Genomic DNA, 14224 nt, shown 5'->3' with positions numbered 1-14224 from the left:
TTCAGTGAGAATTATGATTTTCCTACCAGTCATCAATATGTGAAACACTGGGGTAGAGTCCAGTATCAAGTGATCCTCTCACCTGTGCCATGCTGATGCATGGCTTGGCATCCTTCTTGTTCCCTGTCTCTTAGCCAAAGAAGATGAAGAGGCAACCTCTCCCTGACAGAATTCAAAAAGTTTATTTTGATTGTATCTAAAAGATGTTCTCTTTATTATTGTTCAAGGCCTAGTGGAGGAAAAGATAAAAGCATTCAGTCAACTATGACTTGAAATTTTGCTATCATCTTCCATGTTCTGATCAACTGCCTCATTTTCTTTTGTAGCCTAAAGTGTATACAATCTATTCAGTAAATATGGATTGAGTGTCTTCCCCAAACCAAACACTGCTGTGTGTTTTCAAGCTACAGTAGTAAAAAGCACAGAACAGTCAATCTCATACAACTTACATTACAGTGGTAGAGACAATCACAAAGAAACGAGTAGATTCATACTATGTCAGGTGGTGATAGTTAAACAATGAAGCAAAGCAAAGCTGAATAAGAAGTTGGAAATCCATCACTCTAAGCTCTTGCTTTAAAATTGTACTTTCCCCTTTCCTGCATCTACTATTCAGCTGTATCCCTTTTAATTAAAATATGATATTTTATAAAGAAATTCAGCTACTAACTCCCTGGATACACTTGTGTTGGTTCTGTGGGAACACAGCAATGTTGCACTAGGCAACAGAAACCCCTTCCCATTCCAACACTAACTACAGCCTGATTTCTACCTCTTTGTCTATTTCTCTTGCAGCCAATGACATCTTTCCCTCCTCACACTCCTAATTCTGCTTCTGACTAGAGTAATTTTTTCTTTTTATTTCATTTTTTATTAATTTATTTTTTACATTCCAATCCCCATTCCCCCTCCCTCCTCTCCTCCACCCCCACTTTCTCCCCACCACCCATCTGCTCCATAGAGAGGGTGAGGCCTCCCCTAGAAGTCCACTAAGTCTGTCCCATCATCTTGTTGAGGCAGGACCAAGACACATCTCCACCCCACACACACACACACACACACCTCTGTGTCAAGGCTGAGCAAGGTATCTCTCCATATAGAATGGACTCCATTAAGTTAGTTTGTGCATTAGTGTTAAATCTTGGACCCATTGCCAGTGGCCTCATATATTGTTGTTAAATTTTTGTTTAAATTAAAGATAAAGAAGAAAAGAGGAATACAAGATGAGACGTAGGATGAGACATAAGACTAAGAGACATATTAGACATATTGATTGGTTTATTATAGGCCCAGCAGCTTAGGGAGACTAAGAAAGAAGAGGAACGTGGTTAATGGCTGACCACCATGGCCAGTCACCATAGAAAGGCAGAGAGAGCATAAAGAGACAGAGAGAAGAGAAGAGCAGAAGCAGAGAGGAGAGTAGAGAGTGTAGAGAGAGAAGTGTAGAGAGAGTGTAAATGGGCAGGGATTAAAGTGATTAAAGTGGTCCTCTGCACCTTCATGCAGACTTAGTTCCCAGGGAACCCTGGGCTGACCAGGGTACTGCCTGTTCCATCAGGTAGCAGGGGCAAGCCAGCATAACCACCTTTACTTACTATTTTTAAAAAGGTTGGGTGTTAGACATGGCAGATTAAGGAATAAGGGCATCGAATTCTCAATACTGTTTCCTGCTGACGTGGAGGTCGTTGACCATCTTTGGGGGACCTGAGAAGGTTGGGGTGCTGCCTCGTCCTGGGTAGGTGGTTGTTTCATCGCAGTCCAGGCTGTATGGAACTCCCTGGCACCTCTTAGACCTGGCAAGATGTTGGCAGAGCAGAGGACAAGGTTAAATTTAGAAAAAAAAATTTCTTAGATCCCGTCACTTGAGGGGAAGATTGTAAGTTGAAGGAGGGGTTCTCAAGGTGTCCCAACATGAGGGAAGGGAATCCTGGGACCATGGAAAGATTGAATAACTGGAGTGAATCTGACCTGTTTATTTGGATCCAATTCAGCTCCCTGGAACTTACAAGAATCCTTAGAGTTTGTGGAAACATAAGTACTAGACACATTAGCAGCATATTCATGTTAGAAGCAACTTGGCTGAAAGCATTACCATTTTAAAATTGACAGATATTTTTTAGGACAATGAAAAGCATCTTAATCTTGACCTTGTAGTTCTGATCCTAAAGTGGTATTGTAGAACTTTACTATGAAGAGAAGCATGAAAAATAGAGAAATCAGGAACATATTTCATTCTTTTTAATGTCTCAACTCACTTTATCATCACTTAAGCCTTTTTATCCTCTGACCTTCATAATTTTAATTCATACATCTTACATTACCATCTTAGACCTTCCATTTTCAGACCTTCATACCTTCCGTTCTCAAACCTTCATAACTTGCATTTATCCATTGTGTTAGACCTTTCAATCCTCAGACCTTTGTAACTACATTCCCAGACCTTCATATATCTTATGCTTTTCTATCTTCACATAGATAAACCCCAAAATACCTGTTCCTGAAATCTGTTTTGCTTTAAGATGGCAAGACTACCAGTCATCAAAAGCATCAGAGTTCTTGAGAAGGATAAGATTTTACCTGAATTAATCATTAAAGAATAACAGAACTTGCCAACAAGATGCATGGACAGCCACCCCCAAGGTCCTCCATCCATAGTAGCAGGATGCAGGAAACCTGCCTTCTTGCTGATAGCATGTGACCTGTGGATTATGGACTACAGGAAGGCTCACCTGCTGTTGACCCAAGCAACTCAAGGAAAGTCGATTCCATTGTCCTCTTGTCCATGGTCTGGAGTACTTTGTAGTAGTTGAGGTGAAGGGCAGGGTTGCTCAGTGACTAGCGTTGTCACTGACTCGAGATTAAGCTTCTTTAGTGCCCATCAGTCTTCTTGGAGGAAATGGGGTGAAGTCAGCAGCTGGCCTATCTCTCTGTTATAAAAAGCTTTTTAACAAAACATTTTAAATGTCATATTCTCTAGATCTCTGAGCATTTGAGGGCTGTCTGTCTGTTTAGTATCTCAGCAGTCAAAAGTTTGCCTTTAGTTAGAGAAAAATCCCCTTTTGTAATAAAAGTTGTATCTTTATAAACGGCTTACAGGATGAACTGAGTGGTATAAATATTTTGTTAATTTGAAATAGACCTTTATGATTTTAAACTTTGATCATCATTTAAAGATACATGAGTTAAATTTAAGTTGTATAGAGTTAGCTTATATTTTAATATATTTAAATTAGACCTTTATGAATTTAAATGTTTACCATCATTTAAAGATACATAGCAATTTAGAAATATGAGACTTAGAACAGTTTAAGTTGCATATAGAATTAGGTAAGTATAAATTTAAATTTAAATTGCATGTTCAGAGATAAGCAGGACAAGATAACAGTAAAAGGAGGAACCAGAATGCAATCTCTGATCCGTACATTGTAGCAAACAGACAGGAGATTTAAAGGGGTAGAGTAGACTTAAACAGAGGGCCCTGGAAAGACACAGTATTCTGTAAACAAGCCATGAGCACCAGAACCAGTGAAAGAAGAAATCATACACAGCTAGGTTTGCTGGCATAGGCCGCAGGGGTGGGCATGCCTACAGGTAGGTCATGCAGCCAAGATGGCAGCCCCCAGGTTAGCCCACATGGCCAAGATGGTGGCGACCATAAACCACTTTTTTGTCTGTTTACCTGCCTGTTGGCTGCAACCAGAAAGGTTCCTCTATGCATTTCCTTGGGTGAGGCAAATGGAAAAACCGGCAAAAAGCTCCTCTCTGGATGCCCGTCAGCCTGTGGGAGTTGCCAGGGGCCTGGCCCCGAAGGGGACACAGCTGTCCCAAAACTGAAAAGGACCCAGGGTCCAAACTGAAAAAGCAAAAAAGCACCACTCCTGGAGAGGGATCCCAATCCTGACCCTCGGGAAATTCAAGGGATATCTTACCAGATTGTAGCAAACAAGCAGATGAGTGGGTTCCAAAGATGGTTAGTTGGAAAAGCAGCGAGTTGAAGTGTACAGAGTTCTGGCATCTCAGGCTGCTGTAGGCAGGAGAAAGTGCCAGGAAAAGCCGAGATGTTAAGTGGGTTATGAGTTCAGATTTTAGGATCCCCGAAATTTCCCGTGCCCCTGGCAGGAGAGGTTACAGAGAAAGCCTATCCCGCTAGCAAGCTGGGAGAGAACTTATGGAGAGAGCCTAAACCGACTTGGGCGCCAAATGTTAAATTTTTGTTTAAATTAGAAATAAAGAAGAAGAAGGGGTGCAAGATGAGACACAGGATGAGACATAAGATTAAGAGACATATTAGACATATTAATTGGTTTATTATAAGCCCAGCAGAGTAGGGAGACTAAGAGAGAAAAAGAACAAGGTTAATGGCTGACTACCATGGCCTGTCGCCATAGAGAGGCAGAGAGCATAAAGAGACAGAGAGTAGAGAAGAGCAGAAGCAGAGAGAAGAGTAGAGAGAGAGTAAAGAGAGAGGAGTAGAGAGAGCAGGGAGAAGAGTAGAAAGTGTAGAAAGAGAAGTGTAGAGAGAGTGTAAATGGGCAGGGATTAAAGTGGTCCTCTGCACCTGCATGCAGACTTAGTTCCCATGGAACCCTGGGCTGACCAGGGTACTGCCTGTTCCATCAGGTAACAGGGTCAGGCCAGCATAATGCCTAAACCTTTCAATTGTCCCAGTCGTGACATTGTCACCTATATTAAGGGAGTCTAGTTTGGTCTTATGTAGGTTCCTCTTTTTTCAGACCTGAGACAGTGATCCCTTGGGTCATCTCAGGTCAGCTGATTCTGTGGGTTTCCCCATCGTGTTCTTGACTCATTTGTTCATATTATCACTCCTTCCTCACTTCAATTGTACTCCAAGAGCTTGGACCATTGGTTAATTGTGAATTTCTGCATCTGTTTCTGGAAGGGGGTTCTAGTTTCTCTGTGAACTCAAGAAACTAAACATCAAACTACCAAATAATCCAACTTAAAAAAAAATGGGGTACAGATCTCAAAGAATTCTCAACAGAAAAATCTCAAACGGTGGAAAGACACTTAAGGAAATGTTCAACATCCTTAGTCATCAGGGAAATGCAAATCAAAACAACTCTGAGATTCCATCTTATACCAATCAGAATGGCTAAGATCAAAAACACCAATGACAGCTTATGCTGGAGAGGATGTGGAGAAAGGGGAACACTCCTCCACTGCTGGTGGGAATGCACACTTGTACAGCTGCTGTGGAAATCAGTATGGTGATTTCTAAAAAAATTAGGGATCAATCTACCTCAAGACCCTGCAATACCATGGTTGGGCATATACCCAAAGGAGGCACATTCACACCACAAGGACATTTGGTCAACTATGTTCATAGCAACATTATTCATAATAACCAGATCTTGGAAACAATGTAGATGCCTCCCAACTGAAGAATGGATAAAGAAAATGTGGTATATTTACACAATGGAGTATGAGTCAGTAGTAAGAAACATTGACATCCTAAAATTCACAGGCAAATGGACAGAACTAGAAAAAAAATCCAGAAAGACAAATGTAGTATGTACTCGCTTGTAAGTGGATACCAGACATAAAGCAAAAGATACTCAGCCTCAATCCTCAGTAATTTTTCTGTCTGCTGATGGGGGATGTCCTTCTGTATATATGTTCTTCTCTTGGTTAATGAAAAAAAAAACAGTTTGGCCAATGGAGGCAGGAAGATAGGTGGGACTAGGAGAGTAGGAGAATTCTGGGAAAGGTAGTCAGGAGGAGATGGCATGTAGCCTCCAAAGGAATAACAGATCCAGACATTCCCTGGTAAGCCAAGACCATGTGAAAATACATAGATTAGTAGTTGTAGGTTAATAATTAAGACAGAGCTAGCCAATAAGAAAACCTAGTCATCGGCCAACAGTTTAATAATTAATATAAGTCTCTGTGTGCTTATTTGGAAATGAGAACGGCAGAAAGAAACATCGAGCAACAGTCTGCCTTTCACATTCTTGTATTAAGGATTAAAATAGGATAGACAATACACCGAGTTTCTATAAAGTATCTCATATCACTTTGAAAACCCTCACTATAGGGTACCCTGACAGTAGGACCACTATACAAACCTGGTACATGAGCTAAATTGTTGGAGCCCATTCCTTAGGGTGAGATGCCATGCTCACAGGCAATAGGACCACGATATAATTCCAGTACATGAGCTAGCTTGTTGAAGCCTATTCCCTATGGTGGGAAGCCATGCTCAGTCTTAATGAATGGGGGAGGAGCCAGGCCCTGCCCCAACCTATTGTACCAGACTATGTTGACTCCTTATGGGAGCCCTTACACATGAGGAGGAGTGGACTAGGGGTGGGCTAAGGGAGAGGTGAGGGAGGGTGGGAGGAGAGGTGGGAGGGAGAACTGTAGTTGGAATGTAAAATGAAATAAAAAAATATATAAATGGGGGAAAAAAGAAAACCCTCACTATAATCAAACACCACTGATAACAGAAACAACTCTTGAAAGAAAGGGCTACTTGGATTCATATTTGGTGTCCTGGAAAAGTTTTCAGACACAAAGTACAGGGCCTAAACCTTGAACTCTTGAACACTGTTGCCTATTGCTTTCTATATATGACAGAAAACAATGACACTTCATTAATAATTCACTGGTAAATACAAGCAACATAATTTCCAGGTCAGTTACTCTTCACTCCATAGTCTTCCTAGATTATTAGATTGGAAATGGGAAGAAGATGAAAGTGAGTTTTCTAAAAGGGACAGAATAAAGACACTGGAAAAGTCAATAACAAAAGAGGCATCTACAACTGGTAGTTAACTTAGAGAATTTTGTTTAATAAATAATATAAAAGGGAAACAAAAAGGCTGAGGAGTTTAGCTTTAATACAAAATGTAATTTTGTCGATTTGACCACATTTGGAAACCTTTAAGGGATTTACTAGATAGGAATGAATGAGGAACAGTCATTAGGTTCCAGTGTATACAGGAAGAAAATAAAATGCCTGGCTTCAAAAGCCATCCTCAGCTGGTCATTGCCTCAAGCAAAAATCTGGCTATATTTTTAAAGATAACTATTACTGCTCCCCTGACAGTAATATTATAGAGACAAATGATAAAAACTGAGAAGGTCTGAGCAACTATTCAGCAGTTTGAAATTCTCACAAATTTGTTTTACTTTTTCTTTCAAGAACTGAGGAGACTTCTTATTGATAAAAGGTACTGTTTTTCTAAAAACAAAAATAATAAAATGCAGAAGTAAATTATGGCCCAAACATTTACCTGCTGTCCTAATTACGTGGAAAAGATGGGTTACATATTTCGTAAGTTTCAGATTGTGCATTAACTTCTATGTGCTATTTGTTCAATATAATTATTATAGTCCAGGTGAGAAAGTTGCAGACTACAACACATATAAAGCCAAATTAGATTCAGTCACCTAGAGTAGATTAACACTATAGAAATACTATTAGTGCTAAAGCTAGGAGAGCAGCACTTATAAAAGAAAAAACCATCGTGCCATCATTGACGGGAATAAGTCAGGAGAGTCTGGTAACATTGCTTTGGGGTATACACTTAAGTATGTATTTTGGTTGTGCATTTGGGCTGTACATGTGTTGCCAATGTCAGTGAGACTGTTCAGGAGCTCAAGGGCTGAAAATCACATGAGCAGGCACCAAATGGATCAGGCTAAGATCAAGACAAGATGGTGTTATCTTGGGCACTTAAATAATCGTGTAAAAGTAATTTAAAATAGACAAATGTGTCGTTAAGGTATTTTTTCTATTTTAGCCTTATTTTTCACTGTTTTTATTTTGGGGTTATAATATAATTACATCATTTTTTCTTTGCTCTCTCCTAATGCTCTCATCTACCCAACCCCCTTATTCTTTTTCAAATTCCTGGCATCTTTTTCTTTAATGGTTATTATAGAGACAGAGACAGAGAGAGAGAGAGAGATGACAGATGAGTAGATATATAGATAAATAGATAGATAGACAAATTCCTAAATACATAAATACAGCCTGCTCAGTTTGTATAATGTTACAGTATACATATTTTTCAGCCAATACAAATGGCTGACAATTTAGTATTGGATAACCATCAGGGTGCTCTCCTCTGAGAAAGACTCTTTCTCCCAGTCTCAGAATTTCTTGGTTGCTCGTAGTACTTTGTCTGGAGATAAGGCCTTGTGATTTGGCCCTTCCATGTTAGCATACCTATTGGTGTTGTCCTTTTTCAGGTTCTATTTAGGCAGCCATGTTGGTTAGACTTTATAGAAAACACTCCTGACATTCCTAAGAGACAAAATCTCACAGCAAACTTCCTGTTCCTCTGGCCTTTTCAAACTTAAGCTAGTCCACAGTAATTCAACTTTTTATCTCCACTCTCTTTATCCGTGGAATCACAAAGACACCTGTACATGTTTCAAAGAATAATCAGATTTACCTACTACAGCAACAACCGTAAACTTAATTGTGTGGCCCACTAGATCCATCTGATACATGTTCCTCAGAATCCTCTAAACACTTAATGAGAATAATTTAGCTAGAAATTGACGGCACATAACTTCCTAGACTGTTGATCTTTAACATGTATTTCAAACAATAAATAGTATAAAACATGCCCTCCACTTCTAGTTTAAGTTTGCTTCCTCATGTGTGAAATGATAAGAGTCCATCTTAGTTATGTACAAAGCCTTTTCTTCTCTCATAGATCAACCAATGTTGGAATCTCTACCATGCCCCATGTCTACCTTTGGGAGTCCAACCATTAGAAGTACTGCATTGATTCCTTTAGCACTTTAGAGTTAGCTTTCCCAATTCCAACTCCATCTACCCTACCCCACAACATACTGATCATGTGTAATGAAGAGCAAACTCCAGGCTACTCAGGCTGCCTCTGTAGCACAATCTCAGGTCACACCTTGAGTCCCTTCTGACCCTTCCCTGTGTCTTGAGGTCTGCATTGCCCTGACTTAAATGGTAATCTCTGTTTTCAAATGTAATTCTATGTTTTGGACTTGAAATTTTATTGTTTTCATTGGGTTATCTATCCTTTAGTTCATTCCAAAATCTTTGACTCATGCTTACCCTGTAGCTTTTTCTCTGTCATCCATCTTAAAGCCTTGAAAATAATGAAATATATCAAAGCAGCAGCAACAATCTTAGTAAGCCTGGATCTTAAATTCACTGGAGGCCTTTCTTCTTACTTCTGCCTTGGTCTTGATCAACTCCAGCACACTCCATTCTCTAACACTGGGGATGAAACCATCCTACTCAAAGGAGCCACAGATCAATGATGTCTAAGCTGGTTAATGCATCCCAGAAAACTAATTCTTTAAGCAATATCCTTGTTAGCAAGAGTCCACGTGTATAAAAGAGAATTTAGACACTAAATCTCCTCCTCAAACAAAAATTTCTTAAAGCACAAACTGTATTTTTTCTAAGTTTTATTTAAATTAGAAACAAGATTTTTCTACATGTGAATCCCAGTTCCCTCTCCCTCCCCGCCTCCCTTGCCTTCCACTAACTCCCTATCCCATCTCTTTCTGTTCCCCAGGGAATGTGAGTCCTTCCATGGGGGATCTATCTGTCATAGCCTTTGGAGCAGGGCCTAGGCCTACCCCCATGTGTCTAGGCTGAGAGAGTAACCCTTTATGTGGAGTGGGCTCCTAAAGTCCATTCCTATGCTAGGGATAAATACTGATCTACTACCAGAGGACTCATAGATTGCTGAGGCCTCCTCACTGACACCCACATTCAGGGAAAGCACAAACTTTAAATATGGCTGTCTATTATTACTTATCCTGGAACTGTCTGCATTAGGTAATCTAGAAATATAAGCAATTTAGAAAATGAAAACAGAGTGCTTCACTCTGTTTTTATTGCTCTTCTATAAAATGTTTGATTTGGTTTGAAAGTTGTCTCAAATTTAGAATTTGTCATTTGGAGAGTATGCATTGTAATACCGGAGCCCCTGGCCTACAACCATTGTGCTGTCTAAGTTTCATTACATCATCCCACTGTTACTGAGAAAAGAGAGTCTGCTTCAAACTGGAGGGAGAGGGTTTCCCAATCCTAAAATGAAGACACACACACACCAATTAAACAGGGTCTGGGGAGATAACCCAGTCAGGGAAGTATCTGACCAGCAAACATAAAGTTCTGAGTCTGCTCCCCAGCACTGATGTAAAAAGTCAGAGGGAAAAAGCAAATAGAATGTGGTAGCATCCACTCCTGTCTCAGTGCTGGAGAGGAAGTGTCAGATGGATCCCTATGGGTTCAATACTGGCAGCTTAGCTGAATCAGCAAGTTTCAGGCAAAACTGAGAGACCCTGACTGAAAAACCAAGGTGGAACATCAACCAAGGAAAACTCCAACTCCATTTACACATGTGCATATATGTACAAACGTGTGAACCAGTTTCCACACACAACTGAAAAATAAATAGAAGAAACTTGAAATGAAAGAAGTCAGTAGGAAACTACTATATGAAGAGGGGCAGGACAACACAATAAATAAAGTACTGCCACACAAGCCTGGTGACAGGAGCGCAATCGTGGAAGTCCACAGAAAGGGAAGGAGAGAATTGACTCCATAAAGCTGTCCTCTGACCTCTAGAGAGGTGCAGAATTGCATACAGATGCACACACACACACACACACACACACACACACACACACACACACACACACACACACACACACACAATTTAAAAGAATGTGCTAAATGATATATGCTTCCACTTGTATGGTATTTTGTATAACAGTAAAATTATTGATATACAAAAAGAAATCAGTTGTCACAGGAGCTAGGAAATAAGGATATTATATGGAGTACAGGGACATCTTTACACAATGGGCTATTTTTATACTATAATGGTAGATACATGTCATATATGTTGGTCAAAACCCATATACTGTAACAAGACCAAGAGTGAACCCTAGAAGAAACTATTATCTTCTGGTGATAGTGATATAGCAATGTAGGTTAATCACTTGTAACTAATGTACAGTTCTGATGGGGAGTATTAACATTGGGACTATGGGGCATTGTATGTGGCTATGACAAAAAGGAGAATCTAATGAGGCCGATATCTTTTGATAAGTTTTGCTGTGAGACAAATATCACACTAAGGAATAACATCCTTCATGAAAGGAAGACTTCCAACTGCATAGACCTCATACACTTAATGTTATCTCACTTTTTGCTGGATTTGATATCTCTACTACTCCAGGATATTAGCAAGAGAACCAAAGGAAGACAACATAAGCCAATAGAATAAGTTACTAGAAAAACAAAGGTCTCTTTGAGAGCCCATCCTACATGAAGGGATGCTCTCATCCGGGACACATGGGGGAGGGCCTAGGCCTGGCCCAGGATGATGATGTAGAATTTGGGGAGCCCCCGTGGAGGGCTCTACCCTCTATGGGGAGTGGAGGGGGGAAGGGGATGATGGGGGATTGGGGGGAGGGGAGAGGGAGAAGGGATTGACATGTGAAAGTATAATTTGTAAAAATTAAATAAAAATTTTTTTAAAAAGTGATAATATTTAAGTAAAAAAAAAGAAAAACAAAGGTCTCTGAGTGAATTCTAATTTAGTTTCTATTTCCCAGTCTTTCTTTTTCCTGTAATCTCTTTGTAGGCCCTTTATAGTTTCTTTTTTCCTTCTGTGTCATGACACAGCCTCAGTATGTGTACCTGCAAACCAGAGGGTGAAGTGTAGCTTTTTCACAGAAGTCTACTACCTTCCCGTTTTGTTGTCACTATTGCTTCTTTGCTTGTTTGTTTTACCAAAGTTTAGTGTTATAAAATAAGCATTTGTTATGCTGTAATCCCAGCACTTGGGAGGCAGAAGCAATCAGATTTCTGATTTCCAGGTCAGTCTGGTCTATAGAGGGAGTTCTAGGACAGCCAGGATTACACACAGAAATCCTATCTCAAAAAAAAAAAAAAAAAAAAAAACCTGAAGACTCATAACTTAGATAGGAATGTTGTAGTGACAGAATTATCCACATTCTTTGGTGTCAGAGACCAACTGAGCTAGGAATACTGCAAGACTGCATTGACTCAGCAGCTAGGGCCTGTAATCAGGTAGAGGTGTTTTCTCTCATGTCTGGAAGTGAACAGCAGCTATGGGCTAGGACCTCAGCTAGACAATGGGCTAAATATGTGGGTTCTATCATTTTCTCTGTGTGAACTAGCTTCGGCTTCCTCATAGTATGGTGGCTGTATGAAAAGAAACCCTGTCAAAGGAAAAAAGAAAATAAATGACCTTTAATGTCCTAGCTCTAAAATAACATAACATCCTTGCTGCAAGACTCAAACCTTCCCCAACGCCTCTACCAATGTTTTAGAGGCAATGATAGAGATCAAAATCATGGGATGGGAAGAGGAACAATGTTACTTTGTAAACACATGTGGAATAGGCAATGTTGTTTCAGCGTTTTGGAAAATACCATCTGCCATAGTGATTTTGTATTTTATTGGGTCTTTCACTTGATATCTGGGTATGCAGTGCATTTGAGTGAATGGTTAGATCTCATTTCATATCTAATTTCTTATTGTTTTAGATTATAATCCATATGATAGGATGGCAAGCATAGTGATGTTGAGGTGTTTTTATTATTTTAAAGTTTATGTTAGTAATTTGTGAGGACCTTGATCATTCATTTCTGTATCTTCTGAAAAGTGAACTAACAAACGCAATTGTCTCTTTTCAGTTGACTTCATAGGTGGCTTTGATTCTTATGGATATCAAGGGCCTCAGAAAACATCTCACTTACAACTACAACCAATGTACATGTAAGTACTTGATTTGGAAGGTATCTTTCTAGTGTATGAAAAGATAGTCAAGTAAATCTATCATGGCACAAAATAAATGCATGCAGTTTTCCCTTGGTTGTATTTTTCCATTTTCTACTATTAATATTGCTTTAACTAGAATTATTCTAAAACATTTTCTTCATTTTAAAATAAAAAAGACATCAAAAAGGCCATCTTTATAGTTTTCTTTAGTGTTATATAAGTATCACCTGCATGGCTCAAAGGCCTCCAATATATAACAATTCTTTGAATTACCTGAAATGTGTGTATTTTTAAAATACTCTAACAGTATAGGCAATTACATGTAACTATAGAAACTTACTCTTGCTTCCCCAGTATAGTCCCAGTTGATACTGGTTGTGTTCATACCGTAGTTATCAGCCCTCCATATTAGTCTTGAGTGTTCATTTAGATAATCAATGCTAGCTCACCCTAGAAATAGATACATATTCCAAAACAAAACAAACTCTGAGCCATACTTTAGCAATGTGAAAGTCAAAATGAAACTGGAACATTAGAACTGAAGCTGATCAAACCCTTAACTGTAGCACTCCAGAGCACAGACAATCAGAGCCTGATTTTTATATCTGTGTTTAGGCAAATTCCCTTGGATAACAACTGATAGCAAATTCTATATCTCAGCATCAAGTGATATGCTGAATTGCAAGAGAAGATCAAAATAGAAAGTAAGCTTCCAATTCATTTTAAAATGTGAACTTCTCTTTGAAGATACGTGTTTGTTGTCGTTGTCCTCCACCATGAAGTCATTGACCTTTTAATACCTGCAGCATGTAGGATAATGAATGGAGTTTGGGGGTGCTTCTACTACTCATGAGTTTAGACACTCCTCATAAGTTTCTCTTTTAAAAGGGAATGATGTATGCATTGTGCCTGCCTTTTTCTATGTGTCCCTTTTGGTCTTCTGCAAGTGTTTGAATAGCACCACTCGTAAAAACGATTGCATCTGTTCAGAAATCAAACAATACCACGTGCCATCCAAAGCATTACCTCTATAAAGAGTAGGTCACACATTCTTCCTTTACATCCAAAGCCACTGCCTTCAAGCATCCATGAGCAACCACTGAGTTTTCCAATTTCACTTGTCCCATCTTACACATGGCTGCCAAATTAATATGCTTAAAGTCCTCGATAATGCCCTCCCTTTACTTTCCAAAAACTCTCAGTAATTCCTTGAGCACCTGACCACAGCCTTACAAGATGGGCACAATGCTTTATTTAAATATCCTCTCCTCAACTCTTAGTAACTTTTGTGCACACACACACACCCACACCGCTATCAGCAACTAATGTTGTGCGGTGCTAGGAGCACACAATACTGGGGTTGAAACTACTGAAGCTTTTAATTTGTTGGGAGCATAAATGCTCTGGTAGCTTCCCTTAGCCACTTTTTTCCAAGAAAAC

The 14224-nt window shown here is 39.5% G+C and overlaps 1 protein-coding gene across 1 annotated transcript in view; it reads left to right on the top strand.

The window, feature by feature from the left end:
- Nkain2 (sodium/potassium transporting ATPase interacting 2) overlaps positions 1 to 13424 on the top strand; it is a 562138-nt gene extending 548714 nt beyond the window's left edge. Inside the window, exons 6-7 of the mRNA XM_035438754.1 lie at positions 12700 to 12781; positions 13400 to 13424. Of these exons, the coding sequence (XP_035294645.1) occupies positions 12700 to 12781; positions 13400 to 13424 (107 nt within the window). The remainder of the gene's footprint in view (positions 1 to 12699; positions 12782 to 13399) is intronic.
- Positions 13425 to 14224: the final 800 nt, after the last annotated feature.

This window comes from Cricetulus griseus, chromosome 2 (genome assembly GCF_003668045.3).
Source record: "Cricetulus griseus strain 17A/GY chromosome 2, alternate assembly CriGri-PICRH-1.0, whole genome shotgun sequence".
Lineage (NCBI taxonomy): Eukaryota > Metazoa > Chordata > Mammalia > Rodentia > Cricetidae > Cricetulus > Cricetulus griseus.
This window is presented reverse-complemented; position numbering and strand designations above follow the sequence as displayed.